Source organism: Bufo bufo, chromosome 6 (assembly GCF_905171765.1).
Source record: "Bufo bufo chromosome 6, aBufBuf1.1, whole genome shotgun sequence".
In the NCBI taxonomy this organism is placed as follows: Eukaryota; Metazoa; Chordata; class Amphibia; order Anura; family Bufonidae; genus Bufo; species Bufo bufo.
In genome coordinates, this window is record NC_053394.1 from 423,961,876 (window position 1) to 423,982,030 (window position 20,155).

At 45.1% G+C, this 20,155-nt stretch overlaps 1 protein-coding gene across 2 annotated transcripts in view; it reads right to left on the reverse strand.

Moving 5' to 3' along the window:
• Positions 1-14,875: 14,875 nt before the first annotated feature.
• OGFOD3 (2-oxoglutarate and iron dependent oxygenase domain containing 3) overlaps positions 14,876-20,155 on the reverse strand; it is a 130,462-nt gene continuing 125,182 nt past the window's right edge. The window contains exon 9 of one of the 2 annotated variants that reach the window (XM_040437510.1): positions 14,876-15,331. In XM_040437510.1, coding sequence (XP_040293444.1) covers positions 15,195-15,331 — 137 coding nt within the window. In that variant the 3' untranslated portion in view covers positions 14,876-15,194. The remainder of the gene's footprint in view (positions 15,332-20,155) is intronic. The other variant, XM_040437511.1, reaches the window with a different exon arrangement.

The window sequence follows — 20,155 nt, forward strand, 5'->3', positions numbered from 1 at the left end:
TAATTGGCGTAAGGTTAATAGGGTATTAGAGGGCCAGTCGCTCAAAAAATTTAAGACCCCTGACACATCCCAGGTTGAAGTAAATCGCGGTCGAGGCGGTCGAGCCAAGCGTGAACCTTTAAGCAAACGACATACCAAAGGGTGTTGACCCGCTGGACGCCCTTCGAATCCGGCATGCCTGGAGGAAATAGCCGACCTAAAAACATTGATGGTACGGTAAGCCTTCCCCGCCTCAAATGGAATTTACAGTTGCTGTAGCGGGATCCAGAGTCCGCTGGACGCACCAGCGAGACCAAGAGTCCCAGGCGGCTCCATAAGCCCGTCTTGTTCCGGGTGCCCACGCGTTGTCCAGTAAGAATCTAGTCGTTCCTGAAAAGCCAGCGTCTCCTCCTGAATCCCCGAGATCTTGCAGGCCAGGAGACGTAACGATCCGTTCTGGAGGAGCGGATGAAGTTCTCCTGACGGACCCTGAAGCAGGGACAACTGATCGGGAAGAAGAATCGGAAAATCCACCAGAAGTTCTAAGATCTGAGGGAACCAAGACTGTGTTTTCCAGAAAGGCACAATCAGAGTCAGTTTCGCCAGCTGCTGACGGACTTGAAGTAGAACCCTCGGGATGAGTGTGAAAGGAGGAAACGCATACATTAGTGCGCCTCCCCAGTGTTGTAAAAGAGCGTCCACCGCTTCCGCCAAAGGATCTGGTCTCCAACTGAAGAACCTGGGGAGCTGGGTATTCAACCGGGAGGCGAACAAGTCAACCGAAAACGGGCCCCAAAGAGAAGAAATAGCAGAGAATACCCTGACGTCTAATCTCCAGTCGCTGGAGTCCGAGATGTAGCGCGAATTCCAGTCCGCCAGGGTATTGTGAAGACCCGGAAGATATTCCGCTACTACTGAAATGTTCCGATCGAGACAAAACTCCCAAAAATCTTTCGCCAAGTGGGAAAGAACCACAGAACGCGTTCCTCCCATACAGTTGACATATCGGACAGCCGAAATATTGTCCATGCGCAGTCTGATGGCTGTACTGATCACCCCGTTGGCAAAACTGCGAATTGCAAACGACCCTGCAAGTAGCTCTAGGGCGTTGATATGCAGACGGGATTCTTCCTGTGACTATGGGCCTCCCGTGGACACTCCGCAGCAATGCGCACCCCAACCGTGAAGACTCGCATCTGATTCTATGATCAGATCCGGTTGAGGACCCATGATAGCCCTGCCATTCCAGGCCGAGAGGTTGTGGATCCACCACCTCAATTCGTCTCTCGTTTCTGCATCCAACGTGACGAAATCGGCATAAGAGGCCCCCGTCCGCAAATGGGCGATTTTGAGGCGTTGCAACGCCCGATAATGGAGGGGGGCTGGAAATATGGCTTGGATTGAGGCGGCCAGAAGACCGATAACTCTCGCCAAATGCCGTAAGGACATCTGGGGTAAACGAAGAGCATGTCGCAGCTCTTTGCGAATGGCCTTGACCTTGGAGAGAGGGAGACTGAGGGATAATTCCACTGAATCTACCTGAAACCCTAGGAATTCCATAGACCTGGTGGGGGTCAGACAAGATTTCTCCTGGTTGACAATAAAACCCAAATTGGAAATGAGGGATACCGACATGTGTAGATGTTTCAGCAGGAGAGCATGTGATTGGGCCATGATCAGTATATCGTCCAAGTAGACGATCAGACGGACTCCTCTGCTGCGGAGCCATGCCACCACTGGACGCATGATCTTGGTGAAGCACCAGGGGGCGGAGGAGAGGCCAAACGGAAGGCAAGTGAAGCGCCAAGTTTGACCGTTCCATAGAAACCGAAGAAGGTCCCTCGAGGAAGGAGACACCGGAACCGTGAGGTAAGCGTCTTTGAGATCTATTTTGGCCATCCAGTCGCCTGGAAGAAGCAGATCTCTCAAAAGATGGATACCTTCCATCTTGAAATGCCGGTACTGTACAAAAGCGTTTAAGGCTTTCAAATTGATGACGGGCCACATTTGGCCCCCTTTCTTTTGCACCAGGAAAATATTGCTGACCACTCCCCTTAGATTCTCGGGTGCACGCTCTATCGCGCCTTTGCGCAGAAGATCTGACAGCTCCTTCTGAAAGAGGGATTGTGTCGATATGGGCAACGGAATTGGCGGGGGGTCCGGGATGGAACTTGGGTCGGCAATCAAATCTATCGTGAACCCCTGCACGGTAGAGAGAACCCAGTGGTCGGAGGTCACGCCTGACCACACATGAGTAAAGAACCGGAGTCTGCCTCCGACACAGTGGTCTAAAAAAGGTAACTGATGAAGGATAGAACTTACCAAAAGGCCGTCGGGCACTCGGATTTCCTCTGAAGCCACGGGAACGATAGGGGGCGCCTCGGGATGGAAAAAAGGCCGGCTGGTGTCTCTGATCCTGGAGGGATGCACAATAGGAAAAGGAGCCTCTGTCAGAACCCCTGGCATGGAAATTGGAACGGCCGGACAGTCGGCCCCTTGAACTGTTGGAGAAACGCCCTTGAAAGACTCGACGCATCGATGTCTGGGCCTTATCGAGAGCCGTAAAGGCTCCTACATACTTGCCCAACTCTTTAATAAAAGAGTCGCCAAATAGGAAACCTTGGGCCTCTTTGCCCGCTTCCGTCAGAGCCAGGTTGGATAATTTAGGCTCTATTTTTATGAGTATCGCCTTACGTCTTTCGATGGCGAGTGAGGCATTAACATTGCCTGCCACGCAGATGGCTCTTTGGACCCAACCCCTTAGTTCTTCAGGGTCTACTTGGCCACCTGCCGCTTTGGCGGATTCAGCTATGTCAAATATTTTAGCTAAAGGACCTGTAATGTCCAGTAACTTATCTTGGACAGCCCTTAAGGCAGCGTCCAGCCCTTTGCGGGGATTAAACCCTGTTTTTGCCAAAAATTGGACCATTTTTGGATCCACTGATGGGGTATCACACACTTTGTGTGGTATCAATGGGCGTGGACATTCAGCCCGTAGTTTATTTCGCGCTTCCTTACTAAGAGGATTGCGAATGCGAGCCTCTAAATACTGCGCCACATGTGTGGCGGGCATCCATTCCGCCGAGCGGGGATGGTGCAGCTCGTCAGGGTTGAATAATGGCTCTCCGGAAGGATCCTTTAAGAGATCCACTGACGACCCCTGATTTAGTAAGGGTTCTGGGCAAATATTAATAGCTGGGTCAACAGCTACATCAGCCAAATCATCCTCCACGTCATAAATCAGATCATCCTCCTTATCAGGTGCCTCTTCCTCTGACTCTCTATCAGAGTCTGATAGTGGCTCAGGAAGTGACCTGGCAGTCTTCCATGCCCGCGTGGATTCTGCCTGGCGGGTACAGGCTCTTTTACGCGAACGATGCGCGTTATCATGGGATGGGGAAGGCCCATCAATCTGAGGCGTTCTGGAGGTAGACGGGAGTAAACCTAAAGACGGAGTCGGGGCCTGTATAGTGGTATTAGGGAGAGCTATGAGGGCCTGCGATATAGAATGGGTTAATGCAGATGACATTGAACCCATGGCGGCGATAATAGCATTTGATATAGATTGCTGCAGCATCAGATTAGGATCATCCGGGTGCAGTACCTCGGATCTCCTATCCTCAGCAGGGGAGCCTTGCCCTAAAGGGGGAGGATCAGTGGGGGCTACAGAAGCAATGGAGCTTTTCCTAGTGGACATGGTAGTAGAATAGAAATGGCAGGAGTTTGTCACCCCAGCCAGAGAGCAGTAGAAGAAGGGACCTAGAAGAGAAGAAACAGAGAATAGCTATAGATAAATATATCCTGCTGGTGACCGATACTGTAGGAAGTGGGGAATAAGGCACTTACAGTTGTAATATAAGCGACCGCAACGAACAGGCAGCAGCGGTGAATGTCCGGTGCGCTAAAACCAACCAGATCTCTGAAGAGGCCGAAGTCTCGCGAGATCGCGGAGCCCGCGAAAAAGGCCGAACAGAGCTAAAGTGAAGCAGGCGTCCGAAATCTCGTCTCGCGAGATCTCGGGCGGAGAAGAAGATGGGCCGCAATGTTCGGAGCGCGCGAAATGGCGACCGAAAGGTAAATAGAAGGAATACCAAGAGGGGAAAACCTGGATATAGCGCGCCCCACGCCCGAGGGCAGAGGGGCCGCAAGTGACAGCAAGGGAAGGGAAACACAGTTAAGGAAAAACTGAAAGGAAAACCTGTAGGTAAAAACGTATATAAATACACAATTAGCGCCAGGAAACCCCAGAATAACAAGATATAAAGGAAAAATCAATAATCCTGAGAATAAGGATTAAAACACAACTAAGTAAAACTATATACCAGACCCTGAGCAAAAGTTCAGAGCTGGAAGGTACTTATCTGCCTGGTAGCAGCAAAGAAAGAGGAGGATCCCAGGCAGACAAGGACTGATATACTGGGATAAGGGGAGGAGTTGTTACCATGGTTTCCATTTGTTGTACCATTTTTTTCTTTGCTGCTATGGTAGATTCAGTAAAGAAAGGTAAAGCAATACGAGGCCTCCGTGTCTTGTAATAAAATCCATAATTATATCACAGACAGAAGAGAGGATTTTGTGTATTCGGGTGGTGATTCCTCTCCTATTGTTCTCACATGTGTATTGGTGATCTCCCTTTGTCCTGGGAGATAATTGAATTGCCTTCGGGTGCCTCCAGGGCAGAGAGGAGGAAACCATGATGCATTGTGGGGACCTGCATAAATATGGGCGGGTAGCCCTCAATAAAGAGTTCAGCTCAGTTCCTGTTTTTCTAACCCTTCAAAACGCAGCCTCGTCTCGTTATTGGAGGGAATTGCTGCATCACGCTGGGGACTGCTATGCTCTGCATATTCCCTGGAGGAGAGATCTTTCCCACACGGTGCTGAATGCTGGAGGTTCATTCAGGGTGGAAGGAAGACGGCCCGGCTCCAGTTAAGCTACGGCGGTTGTGGAGTCTGTGGTGCTTGTGGTGTCCAGTACGGTGCTTGTGGTCCTCGGCGCAAGCTAGGAAGCATCCATTAACGGAAGGGGATCCGTTACATGCATGCAGGCCCTTTAAGAGCCGAAGGATAAGAGGACAGGCAGTGAAAGAAAGGCTTTGCTGGCAAGCAGGCGGCAGCCCACGTGGAGGAAAAGACCAGACCCGGTGGACAGAGACACCAGAAAGACGATAGTAGGAAGCAGGTTTGGACCCTCGGGGAGGGCAAACAGAACACTGACTGGTACAAACTGCTACTGTAACATGCAGGTGCTAGTCAAACCATATAACTTCCAACCCTATACAAACCAGTTATTATTGCAGAGGATCATTAAACCCAGAGCTGTAATGTAAAACAAGCTGTGCACATATGAAAACTTTTCCATTTACCTAACAGAACAATTTCTTTATATTAAGCCCTGATATAAGATATAGAGAAAAGAATAAAATGAAATGTCGACTGAGTTCCATAAAACTGTGTAGGGTCTCCTAGGAACCATAGTATAATGGGAGATGACAATATAAAGTATGATTCCTGGCTGCTATTTATCTCTATCTTGTGTAAAGATTCAAGGTGAGGTTACGATTTCAGATTCTCTGCAACAGTGCATATTGGGACAAAAACTCATGCAAGCAGTAATGCTCGTCATCACTTTTTTTTTATAAGCTTTACTTTAACCCCTTCAGGACCCTGCCACCTTAAGGACCAAGCCATTTTTTGAAAATCTGACGTGTCACTTTATGCGGTGATAACTTTAAACCGCTTTTACTTATCCAGGCCATTCTGAGATTGCTTTCTCGTCACATATTGTACTTCATGACAGTGGTAAATTTGAGTCAAAATATTTCATTTTTATTTACCAAAAAAAATACCAAATTTACCAAAAAATAGAAAAAAATGTGTAATTTTAAAAATGGCAATTCCTCTGCTTTTAAAACAGATAGTGATACCTCCTAAAATAGTTGTTACTTTACATTCCCCATATGTCTACTTCATGTTTGGATTATTTTGTAAATGACATTTTATTTTTTGGGGACGTTAGAAGACTTAGAAGTTTAGAAGCAAATCTTAAAATTTTTAAGAAAATTTCCAAAACACATTTATAAGGAGCATTTCAGGTCTGAAGTCACTTTGTGGGGCTTACATAATAGAAACCACCCATAAATGGCCCCATTTTAGAAACTACACCCCTCAAGGTATTTAAAACTGATTTTAAAAACTTTGTTAACCCTTTAGGTGTTTTGCAAGAATTAAAGGGTAACTGTCATACTTTTTTTTTATTTGATAGTTTATTAGAGCTAGGCATGTATACCTGAGTTAGTCTGTCAATGATTGTCAAAAGATCTGTAATTACATTATAACAGCTTTCATTAATGTCCGCTGTCCCTTTCCACTGCTCCCTTAAAAGACCATTGCTATGGCTTGTCTGTCTTCCCTTCAGTGTAAACAGAAGACGAAGGGGCGATCTTCCACACTGTATGCCTGCATTAGGCTTCAGAGTGAGGAGGCGTGTCTCTCAGTAATCCAATCTGATTGGCTGGCAGGGAGCTGCTGGCTACAGCAAGTGTGCATGGGAAGTGAGGGAAAGCAGTTTGGACCTCAGAGAACTGGCAGAGGAGCCATCTTGAGAAGGTCCTCATATTGTAAATATTTAAACAGCCGTAACTAAGGGAAAAACTCAAGGAAAACAGTGGTATGTGAATAAACTAAAGATTGCTTTATGCATAATGCTGCTGCAGCAGTAACATATGCTAAAATTGATTTCTTGATGAAAACATGACAGTTACCCTTTAAAGGAAAATGTAGATGAAATTTAAGAATTTCACTTTTTTGGCAGATTTTCCATTTTATTCCATCTTTTTCCCCGCTAACAAAGCAAGGGTTAACAGCCAAACAAAACTCAATATTTATTACCCTGATTCTGTAGTTTACAGAAACACCCCATATGTGGTCGTAAACTGCTGTACGAGCACACGGCAGGGCGCAGAAGGAAAGGAACGCCATATGGTTTTTGGAAGGCAGATTTCACTGGGATAATTTTAAGTTGCCATGTCACATTTGAAGACCCCCTGATGCACCCCTAGAGTAGAAACGCCCAAAAAGTTACGCCATTTTGGAAATTAAGGGATAAGGTGGCAGTTTTGTTGGTACTATTTTAGGGTACATATGATTTTTGGTTGCTCTATATTACACTTTTTATGAGGCAAGGTAACAAAAAATTGCTGTTTTGGGTACCGTTTTTATTTTTTGTTTTTTACAATGTTCATCTGACAGGTTAGATCATGTGCTATTTTTATAGAGCAGGTTGTTAGTGATGCGACAATACCAAATATGACAACTTTTTTGGTTGTTTGTTTCAGTTTTACATAATAAAGCATTTAAAAAAAAAAATGATTTAATTTGTCTCTCCATATTCTGAAAGCCATAGTTTTTAGGTTTTTTTTGGGCGACTGTCTTATGTAGGGGCTAATTTTTTTTGGTATAATATGCTGTTTGATTGTTACTAATTTTAGGGCTTTTTGATTGCTTGGTATTAAACTTTTTGTAAAGTAAGGTACAAAAAATTGTGTTTTTACGCCGTTTTTATTTTATTTGTTTTACGGTGTTCACCTGAGGGGCTAGTGCATGTGATATTTTTATACAACAGGTGGTTACTGACTCGGCGATACCTAATATGTATACTTTTTTATTTAAGTTTTACACAGCATTTTTGAAACAAAAAAAAATCATGTTTTAGTGTCTCCATATTCTGAGAGCCATGTTTTTTTAAATTTTTTGAGCGACTGTCTTAGTTAGGGTCAAATTTTTGGCAGGATGAGATGACGGTTTGATTGGTACAATTTTGGGGTGCGTATGACTTTTTGATCGCTTGGTATTACACTTTTTGTGACGTAAAGTACAAAAAAATTGTTTTTTTTACCCCATTTTTATTTTATTTGTTTTACAGTGTTCACCTGAGGGGTTAATGCATGTGATATTTTTATACAGCAGGTTGTTACGGACGTGGCGATACCTAATATGTATATATATTTTTTTATTTACTTAGAGGACCTTTCACCAGAAGAAAGTATCTAAACTAACTATACAGACGTGTAGAGCGGCGCCCAGGGATCCCCCTGCACTTACTGTTATCCCCGGGCGGCCGCTCCGTTCTCCGATTATAGCCTCCGTTATGTTCGTAGTTAGGCTCCACCCAGGGGAACCTGCCGCGGTCTCCTTCTCCTATGCTGTAGCGCTGGCCAATCGCAGCGCTCAGCCAGCGCTACAGCATAGGAGAAAGAGATGCCGGCAGGTTCCCCTGGGTGGAGCCTAACTACGAACATACCGGAGGCTATAACCGGAGAACAGAGCGGCGCCCGGGGATAACATTAAGTGCAGGGAGATCCCTGGGCGCCGCTCTACACGTCTGTATAGTTAGTTTAGATACTTTCTTCTGGTGAAAGGTCCTCTTTAAAGGGTTTCTACCACCACATTTTCACCTATTTAGCTGTCAGACACTAGCGATCTGCTAGTGTCTGCTCTACCTAACCATGCTATGGTAATCCCTTTCTGTGCAGCGGTTACCCTAAAAAACGTAGTTTTATTGCTATGCTAATGAGCCTCTAGGTGCTATGGGGGCGTCTTTTCAGCATCAAGAGGCTCCGTCCACTCACTATTTCCGCCGCCCAGCACACTCCAGCCCGCCCCTCTCCTCTAGATTGACAGCCCACTCGCGCCTGCGCCGTGTGCTTCTGTATTCGGCGCAGGCGCAGTGACTGTTGGACTGAACCCTGCGCCGTAATCGGCGCAGGCGCAGTGAAGATGCCGCCGCAGGGAGACAGTCACTGCGCCTGCGCCAAATACAGAAGCACACGGCGCAGGCGCGAGAATTCGGCCGAGATGCAGAGAAGTAGTCTGTCAATCTAGAGCAGAGGGGCGGGCTGGAGCGCGCTGGGCGGCAGAAATGGTGAGTGGACGGAGCCTCTAGGTGCTCAAAAGACGCCCCCATACCACCTAGAGGCTCATTAGCATAGCAATAAAACTAAGATTTTTGGGGTAACCGCTGTACAGAAAGGGATTACAATAGCATGGTTAGGTAGAGCAGACACTAGCAGATCGCTAGTGTCTGACAGCTAAATAGGTGAAAATGTGGTGGTAGAAGCCCTTTAAGTTCTACACAATAAAAGCATTTTGGAAACAAAAAAAGAATTCATATTTTAGTGTCTCCATATTCTGAGAGTCATATATTTTTTTACTTTATGCCCAATTGTTTTATGTAGGGGCTCATTTTTTGCAGGATGAGGTGGCACTATTTTGGGGGGTATATGCCTTTTTGATCGCTTGGTGTTGCTCTTTTTGTGATGTAAGTTGCCAAAAAAATTGTTTTAGCACAGTTTTTATTTTAGTTTTTCTACAGCGTTCAGGTGAGGAGGTGGATCATGTGATATTTTTTGTAGAGCCAGTCGTTACGGACGAGGAAATACCCAATGTCTGGTTTTATTCTTTTTTTTTTTTTTTTTTTACAATTTTGTGTTCTAGTTTGGGAATTTAACTTTTTTTTTTTTATGAAAAACACATTTTTTTTTACTTTTTTTTTTTTGTCCCACTCTGGGACTTCAACTTCTGGAGTCTGATCCCCTCTGCAATGCATTACAATACAACCTGAATTGTAATGCACTGGCTGCCAGCTTAAGGGCTGGATCTCACAGGCTTCCGTAGAAAGCAAGCTCCGATGCCTATGGAAGGCATCGGGCTTGCCTTCTCTGCCATTGGATCCCCGCCACTGCAGCGCAGGGACCCGATGGGGAAGAGGAGGGCACCCGTACCTCCCGCAAACCCTCTGCATGCCGCGGTAAGCTTTGACCGCGGGATACAAGGGGTAAACACACTGCATCAGTGTTTTTTTACTGATGTCGGCGTATGCAGCAGGGGCCCGTCTGTCAGTGACTGCCGAGTCCGTGCTGCTGATCGGGCAGGCGCAGCTCCTGCATCTGGCCGATCAGCCAGCCATACTTAAGTCACGTCCACCAGCGCAGTACATGTATTTAAGGGGTTAAAGGGTTTTCATGCCAGGAAAAATACTGGTCAGGGTTATTTTAGCCCCTACTAATTCCTAAAAGGTAGGTGTCACAGAAGCCAGCAAGGTGTCCACATTCCATAGGTCCTCGCGAGGGGTGATCCTTGGTCTGGAATCACACAAGTGAAATTTTTAGCTGCACAAAGATCTGAACTTACAAAATTGGTGCCAAAAAGACACAACATTCTTACTAAGGTCATTTTCACATCTCTGGTGAATGTTTCCGGTATTGCCGGATCCTACTGATGACTACCAGATCTCTTGACTATATTGGGATCCAGCTGTTATCTGGCCACTTTCTGGGAAAATGCCGGGTTTTGACTAGCCAAAAAATGTTCCATCCAGTGGTTTCTGGTCCGGCTCACAGCCGGCATTTGTATCTGATCAGGCAGCTGGATCTTCTTACAGCAGATGTGAATTCAGCCAAACTGCCGAGGTCCCTCCCTTCAAGAAAAGAGCAGTGGACCAAGTTGACTGCATGTTAAAGATGCTATCACTTTCCATGTTTTTAAATAATCTGACGACTGAATTAAGTAAAAATGAACCCTGTCAAAAACATAGACTAATAGAGAAGCTCATATTAATCCCTTCATTACCCTAGACCACCAAGGATGATGGTTTTAATCCTTTCTACCACCCTAAACCTCTAGGACTCCCCTTCTTCTCTTAAGACCAACAAACAGGTATTACCCCTTGACTACTCTAAACCACCAGCAAGAGGCATTAACCTATTAAAGAGGCCCTAGACAAATATGCATCCATTAACCCCACCCTAGACCACCAAACTAACACCGCCATGAGGACTTCTTCCAGTTATGACTTGTTTAGCAATATGTAGCACAAAGACATCTTTGGCTCCTGGATATTCCAACACCCTGTTTGTGCCTCCATACAATAGTAATGTCCCCCTTACAGGGCTCCAGATGGCGACCAAAATGGTCGCCAATGCGACTTAGAATTGTAAAATGGCGACAAGACTTTGTAGTCTTGTCGCCATTTGCGCCTAGACCCTCCGCTGCTCTGCCACTTTAAGAAGAACAGCATTTCATACAGCAGGCAGACGGCAATCCAATAACAGAGCTCCGCACAGTACAGAGCTCTGTTATTAGAGAGGAGGCTGCTGATTGGTCATAGAATCCCCCGGCTGCCCTGCCATTGGCTGCTCCTCTCACACCCCCATTCTCCCGCGCTGAACACAGCAGCAGCTTGATCTTCAGTCAGAGTCATGAGCACAGGGAGCTGCTCCATGCTGACTGCTCCATAGAACAGGTTAGCTTGAGAAACTAATACTTAACAATCCACAAACAGACTGTCACAGTCATCCCTGCGCTGATAAAGGCTAATCCTTATCGTCTTTACGACCCTGATAACACTCAGGGGCCGCTGGTGCTCTGTGTGAGCTCCCTGCCTGGGCTCACAAACATTCTTAATAAGGGAATAAAAGGGTTAATAGGAGCCCCGCGTTATCTCCTCCTACTAAGCACAGACTATTGAAAGAGATATGGTTCACTGGCTTTAGTGTCTTGACCAGCGCGGGGCTCCTATTAACCCTTTACATACTTAACATTAGCAAGTGGTGAGATGACTGATGAGCACCTCGCCACTTGCTAATGGCTGGCGCTGCCCAGTATCCCCCCACCTACCTACCTAACTTTCTCTGCGCATCACCTATTTTATGCTGAAGTGTGTGGGGGGGGGGGAGGCTGTTGTTGAGTGGTTAATTATAACTACACCTTTTTTATGAATGTAATTCTGCTCTCCTGGAGATTTAACTTTTTTTTTTATTTGTATTTTACTATATCTTATTAAGTGTATTTTTATTTTATAGTACCCCTTTACAATCCTGGGTGCATCATAACTGCCATGTGTTACAGCAAAGAAGGGGTTTTCTCACACTGGGGTCCCCACCAGTCCATAGACCCAAGGGGCCACAGTGCTAGGTAAAATGTTCCACTGAAGTTTTCTCTGAAAGGCGCCTCTGACAACCCCTACTGTGCTGGATACGGCCAGTGGGGCGGAGGTAACGTTCCGTCAGGAGTGTTTGCTGTGTTTGGGGACCTGGTGACAGTCCCTACAGTCAGCCACCCTCTGCCATATCTGATAGTCCGGTGACAGCCATAGCCGCCTTCTGCCGTATCTGATAGTCCGGTCACAGCCATAGCCGCCCTCTGCCCTGTCTGATAGTCCAGCTATAGCCGCCCTCTGCCCTGTCTGATAGTCCGGTCACAGTCGCTGTATCGGGTGACGCCCCTCTTCAGGACTAAGGTCCTCATACACATTAGATGCCAGTGGCTGCACCCATGGGCTCCTGTCTGCTTCCCTTGCATTATGTTAAATGGTCATGTGATGCAAGGGAAGCGGATCTCCACTGTGGCCAGTAATTGTCTTGATGGCACTGCAGTCTAACGTTTTCATAGAGAAACCCAAGACAAGCAGCGGAGGCTGGGAAGCGAATGAGCCGGGACCCAGCCCCTAGGGATTACCAACGTAAATCTGGCTAGTCTGACAGGTCATGGGAATGAGTGTACAACCCCTTTTAACTGCGTGGGCTGTAACCTAAAAAAAAACATGCTCCTAGTCCTAAGCATCCCAGCTATATTATATGCATTTTAAATTTGGCGACTAAAAATTTCATTTGGCTCCTAAATTATTCAGGTTAGGAGCCAATGGCTCCTTGATATTTTTTTTTTGTCTGGAGCCCTGCCTTAGTGCCACTTGCATCAGTAAAGTCCCATTAGTGCCCCTCACAATAGCCAGTTCCCTTTTGGTGACCCTTAGAACAGTAATGTTCCACTTGGTGCCCCAAGGTAGCACCTTTCGAGTTCCCACAGAAATTAATAGTAAGTGCCCCCTATGCACCAAAAAAAGACAAAAAAAATTAAACTCGCCTACTTGCAGTCCCACTATGAGCTGTTCACTTCCTCCTTCTAGCTATGAACAGCCCGGCAAAGCAGCGCGATACAGTGATGTCATCATACCACCTGACATCTGTGTGCTCAAGACCTCCTGAGAGACCCAACACTTTCCCGCCTCTAGACCTCTGGTAGGCTCTAGGCTTATAGCAGCAAGGCATGGAGCCAAAGGCTTAAAGATATAGATACAGCTGAAAACAGTGCTTGCCCATGGTCCAGGACAGGACTGGGTCCCTCTTCTCCTTTGGGCCTGATTTGGTTATACCTAGAGCCAGGGTAGCAAAAATGAACCGCTTCATTACCTAGATCACCAATGATGGTGACATTACCTCCTCCAATATCATAGACCACCAATTATGGTGGCAATAACCTCTCTTCTAGCCTAGACCATGAGGAAAACTGACAATAATCCCTCCCTCTACCCTAGACCACCCAGGATGTCTAAAATTAGTCTGAAACTTACCAATGCCTAAATATTGGTGCATCTAATAGACAGACTACAGTCAAAAAATACAGAAGGAGTTTCTATCTTGTTTCTCATATCAATCATATTGAGAATACCAAAGTGCTACCAATTCAGCAAAAGCGTATTTTTATATATTTTTCTACAGTCTGTGTTATTCTCCTCTGTGACACGATGACCACCTCTGTTGAACCATATAATTATATCTAATCAATGTAAATCACTTTAAAGGACCCTTTACCAAACCACCTTTTTACCTCCTCAACCTTAATGCATGCTAATTTTCAGAGCAGATGTTCAGAGGAGCTAAAGGCTTTTTTTCTAACACAAGTTAGAATAACAGTAAGCTGTTAAAAAGCAATACCTCCCTAAAATGCAACTTGAGGGGGTCACAATCACTAATGGCAGACATTGCAATGCCCAAAATGTATTAAACCATTAAAAAATATGAAAATATCCCTGAAACAATGTTATTCCAAATGCATGTAACCTAAATTAAAACTAAACATAAAATAAAACACTAGTTTAGTTTTAATTTATGTTTAGTTTTATGTTTAGTTTTAATTTAGGTTGCATGCATTTGGAATAACATTGTTTCAGGGATATTTTCATATCCCTAGTCATCCTTGAATAAATAGAAGTTCAAATCCTTATCAGCCTGGTCGTTCAATTGCGCCAACAAAATGTCTTAACAGAGGGTGTGGATCTCCACGTTGGCCCCATCCTTTCCAACATTATCTGTGTGACGGGGTGAAGTCACAGAGATAGAGCACCTTAATCCAGGGTAACCAGAGGGTGAGACGCTTTTACAATACTGAAGTTTTAAATTTAATCTATACTTTCACCACAGTCTATGGAAAGTTAGAGGGCAACATCATATAGGCACAGTAAAGGTGGCCATTAGTGGTCATCACCTAGTATAACTTGACTGAAATGAATACTTGAATGATTAAGGGGGTGGAGTTCCTAGTCACCAGCCCCCACCACCACCAAAACCAAATCACGTTTATGGCCATATTGCCTGAAGAAAATACTGAAGAGAACATCTTTCTCCTAACTTTGCACCCAACAGAAGCTCAAAGGGAGGTAGTGCTCCTCCTTGAGGGGGGGAGGGGGTGAAGGTTACAGTTGCAAGGAACAGGAAGTTCTCAATGACAACAGCAGATCATACAAGACAATGGTGATCTGCAATAGTCATCCAATAGATACATGGACAGTTGCTAAGTTGCTAAGCAAAGTTCTGTAGAAAGCCAGGAGCGTTGTGCATACAGATAAAAGATGGTAGAACCAAAGAACCACAAGGTACCATCAAAGTACAGTACATCCTCTAGTGTAGTAGCTTCTGTGGTTACACCTGTCCCATCAAGAGCTAAACTGGGATAGTAATGACGCAGAGGTGATGAATTCTCTCTGATCCACAACCTTCAAAGGCCTCACCTAATTACCAAAGGAACCCCTCCCCACACAAAAATAATTACAACCTGATTACAAACAATTAGACTCAGTTTCTATTGATTCTGTCCAATATTAATTAGATCAACAAAAGCATTACTGTGGCTGAGAAGAATCATCTTTATGACCACAAGTTAATGTTGGGTCCTATCCAATGCTGTACGGATCTATTCGGGGACTTTGTTACATTGAAACATCCATAGGGCAGTGTTTATCACTTTAGTAATGTCCATATTAGGCCAAGAACATGGGATACATGACCCTCCATCAATTGGTACATTCATCTGAGATTCTGTCCCCAGGTCTAGGGTGCAGTGGAACATTCCCGCCTGGCTCTTTGGTTTCTGGATCCAGTTTTACGTCCAGGTTGGGTCCACAATACTGTGGTCAGGGTTGCAGGTGAATGAGATGGTTATGGCGTATCTGGTGCCCCAGTTCACTTTCTCCACTCGATGTAAATTCTCTGATCCAGACGTGAAGAAGGACAAGCGACCTGGAAGAATGAGAAGATATTACGTGTTACGGAATGACGGATGATCAAATGCTTTTTGCTACAGAAACCAAAGCTACGCTTGGATGGCTGCTCATCTTCCTTGAGAACAAAAGTATCCGGGACATTGAAATCCAGCAGCCCAACCAACATCTGAAGTGTGCAGAACCAGGACATTATCCTAAAATTGGCAGCCTTGGCCGACATTTATCTAATGCCTGTGGACAAATTTAGGGTTGACTTTGTGACATGTAGATCCATCATCATGAATAACATACATATACGTTGCGTTTTTTTCTCTTGTCACATCCAAAGCAGTGTAAAGCTGGCCATACACTTTAGATAACTTTCCAGCTTCTCCACCCATCTTCCCAAATTACTCTCGCTCATGAGAACAAGGCAGCCGAGTCAGGCATACCTGTATATAAGGGGGGAGAATTGGTAGCAATAATTGATATTATGTTATGTTATGTTACTAAGTCCTTATATAGCGCTCTAGAGGAACTTAATCCGATCGAAGCGCTTGTGGACGGCTGCATTGGTGGGCCCCTACGTCATCCTACACAAATAGCCAGGTCTTAACCAGCTTCCTGAATTCCAGGTAATCTGGTACAGTTCTAATATGTTCTGGGAGGGAGTTCCAGATCTTGGGGGCTAATACTGAGAAACGTCTGTCCCCCCTTGTCTTGAGGCGGGTTCTTGGCACCGACAATTGATGATTTCTCCCCTAGTTCCATCCAAAAGCTATGTAGAGCTGGAACTACAGTCAGGTCTATAAATATTGAGACATCGACACAATTCTAACATTTTTGGCAAATGAAACAACCAAGATGTGCTTTAACTGCAGACGGTCAGCTTTAATTTGAGGGTATTTACATCCAAAATCAGGTGAACGGTGTAGGAATTACAACAGTTTGCATATGTGCCTCCCACTTGTTAAGGGGCCAAAAGTAATGGGACAATTGGCTTCTCAGCTGGTCCATGGCCAGGTATTCATTTCAAGTGTGCTAATTGCATTTAGAATCTGTTGCTGTCAACTCTCAAGATTAGATCCAAAGAGCTGTCACTATCAGTGAAGCAAGCCATCATTAGGCTGAAAAAAACAAAACAAACCCATCAGAGAGATAGCAAAAACATTAGCCGTGGCCAAAACAACTGTTTGGAACATTCTTAAAAAGAAGGAACGCACCAGTGAGCTCAGCAACACCAAAAGACCCGTGGTGGTGAATAATTCTTTCCCTGGTGAAGAAAACACCCTTCACAACAGTTGGCCAGATCAAGAACACTCTCCAGGAGGTAGGTGTATGTGTGTCAAAGTCAACAATCCAGAGAAGACTTCACCAGAGTGAATACAGAGGGTTCACCACAGGATGTAAACCATTGGTGAGCCTCAAAATCAGGAAGGCCAGATTAGAGTTTGCTAAACGACATCTAAAAAAACCTTCACAGTTCTGGAACAACACCCTATGGACAGATGAGACCAAGATCAACTTGTACCAGAGTGATGGGAAGAGAAGAGTATGGAGAAGGAAAGGAACTGCTCATGATCCTAAGCATGCCAACTCATCAGTGAAGCATGGTGGTGGTAGTGTCATGGCGTGGGCATGTATGGCTGCCAATGGAACTGGTTCTCTTGTATTTATTGATGATGTGACTACTGACAAAAGCAGCAGGATGAATTCTGAAGTGTTTCGGGCAATATTATCTGCTCATATTCAGCCAAATGCTTCAGAACTCATTGGACGGCGCCTCACAGTGCAGATGGACAATGACCCAAATCATACCGCAAAAGCAACCAAAGAGTTTTTTAAGGGAAAGAAGTGGAATGTTATGCAATGGCCAAGTCAATCACCTGATCTGAATCCGATTGAGCATGCATTTCACTTGCTGAAGACAAAACTGAAGGGAAAATGCCCCAAGAACAAGCAGGAACTGAAGACAGTTGCAGTAGAGGCCTGGCAGAGCATCACCAGGGATGAAACCCAGCGTCTGGTGATGTCTATGCATTCCAGACTTCAGGCTGTAATTGACTGCAAAGGATTTGCAACCAAGTATTGAAAAGTGAAAGTTTGATTTATGATTATTATTCTGTCCCATTACTTTTGGTTCCTTAACAAGTGGGAGGCACATATGCAAACTGCTGTAATTCCTACACCATTCACCTGATTTGGATGTAAATACCCTCAAATTAAAGCTGACAGTCATTTGTTTCATTTCAAATCCATTGTGGTGGTGTATAGAGCCAAAAATGTTACAATTGTGTCGATGTCCCAATATTTTGGCATGGCTGAGTATGCACACATTCCCACAGGGAGATTAGAAGAAGTCGATGAGGGACGGGTGGAGCAGCTAGACATTTATCTAAAGCAAATGGCCAACTTAATATTGATTTGGATGTGACTAGAGTGCCAAAAAACACTGTGTAGAAGACTCAACCAGAGGTGTCTGGTAGTGAACATCATAAAATTGAATCTGGAGAATCAGGACACCATCGTGAACATTGCATTGTTGACCAGTCCCACCATGGCCACCTAAACTAACAGAGCATTTCCATAGAGCATTCCATGTCCTTGGCCATAGTCAGGAGCCAACTTCTTTAAGACAAGCAGTCCAATCCTGGTCTCTTACACAGTCTACCACCCCTGTAGTCTGCACTGCCTGTGTGTCAGTCTTCACTGTGGTTCTGGCATTCTATTTATGAACCAGGCGCCTACTAAATAAGAGAGCAATACTGTGGACAAGATTGTAGGACGACACAATGAAGCCGGTAAGATGAAGACATTTTTAATATAAAAGCGTAATTATCATCAGCAGACAATGCTACCCCCGTGGCTGCGGTTTATGGCGCCTTCTGGGATGGCGCTTTTATTTTCTCTCACTCTATTTATAGACATTTGTTCTCCGATCTCAGAAAATTCCCATATGCAATGTTGTTTATATGAGAGTCTCCTCATCCAATGATATCCGAGGATCATCACCCCTATCTTGTACATGCAGGAGGGAAACGTGTCCAGAGAGCCAGCTCCTGCTACACGAAGCAAAATAGTTAATCCAATTTGTTGGTACTTTAGTAATTTCCTGTTGCGCAGCTGATAAAACCTGGTACCATCTGGAGTTAACACCTGCCTTCCTGGAAGACACAGCAATTGAACCTCTGTGCAAACCCTTAGGCGCTGGCACCACTCAAAGCTGGGGATTAGTATATGGATGAGAGGCGCTGGAAGGAAAAAGATTAAGAATAGTAACACAGGAGGTGATGGGCATCTTGAGTAATGAAGTGGTGGACAGGATAGGGTTACGGACAGTTAAGAGGTGCTGTAAATTACGGGTGAGGAATCATTGAAGGGTAATGGAGACTGAAGAGTTCGATGCTGGGGATGATATGGTTAGGAATAGTTGAGGGTTCTGCAGATGATGGGGTTAGGAATAGTTGAGAATGCTGGAGATGGAAGGGTTAGATGCTTTAGATAATGGGGTTACGAACTGTTTAAGGTAGCTGAAGATGATGGAGGTAGGAATAGTTGAAGGGTGGTGATGATGATGGGGTTAGAAATAATTGAGGGCTGCTGGAAATGATGGGGTTAAGAACAGTTGAGGGCTGCTGGAAATAATAGGGTTAGGAATAGTTGAGGGATGCTGGAGATGAAAGGGTTAGATGCTGGTGATAACGGTGTTAAGAATAGTTGGGGGGTGCTGGAGGTGGAAGGGTAAGATTATTTATATAATGGGATTAGGAATAGTTGAAGGCAGCTGGAGATGATGGGGTTAGGAACAGCTGAGGGGGCTGGAAATGATGGGGCTAGGAATAGTTGAGGGGTGCTGGAGATGAAAGGGTTAGATGAAGGAGATGATGGTGTTAGGAACAGTTGAGGGGTCCTAGAGATGATGGGGTTAGGAATAGTTGAGGAGTGCTGGAGATAGAAGGGTAAGATGCTTCATATAATGTGGTCAGGAACAGTTGCAGGCATCTGGAGATAATAGGGTTAGGGATAGTTGAGGGGTCCGGGATAGGATGGAGTTAGGAATAATTGGAGGTGAAAGGATTAGATGCTGGAGATGATGGTGTTAAGAAAAGCAGAGGGCTGCTGGAGATAATGGGGTACAGTATAGCTGAAGGAGTTGTCCAAGTTATTTTCGGTTCTTTGAGTGCTTCTAACTAAGCAATTGTAAGGGATTTTCAATTCACTTCATCTACAGTGGCCCTGTTATCCTAGTTAGTAGAGTTGAGCGAACCCGAACTTTAGGTTTTTCGGCACCCGAACCCGAACATTTACGTAAAAGTTCGGGTTCAGGGCTTTCTTGGCGCTTTTTGAAAGGCTGCACAGCAGCCAATCAACAAGCGTCATACTACTTGCCCCAAAAGGTCATCACAGCCATGCCTACTATTGGCATGGCTGTGATTGGCCAACTGCAGCATGTGACCCAGCCTCTATTTAAGCTGGAGTCACGTAGCGCCGCCCGTCACTCTGCTCGGATTAGTGTAGGGAAAGGCTGCAGCTGCTGTGAGGGAGAGATCAGGGAGAAATCTTATCAAGAACTGCTTTTTTTACTCAGCGATCTACAGCAAATGTGTTTTGTGGGTGCAGTGCACAATTTTTTTAAGCCTGCCCTGAGCCAACTACTGCTGAAAACAAACTTTTTTTACTTCAGTTTGTCAATAACAATACATAATCGGCAGCCATTTTATGCAACGATAGCCTGTGCTGGTGCACTATCTGCAAGTCCAGAAATACAGCTTTTTGCTTACTGGGGTGAAAAACCCCTCTAATATACTGCAAATCTGGGATAAGACGTGCATAAGTGATGGTCACATTTAGGCCAGAAATA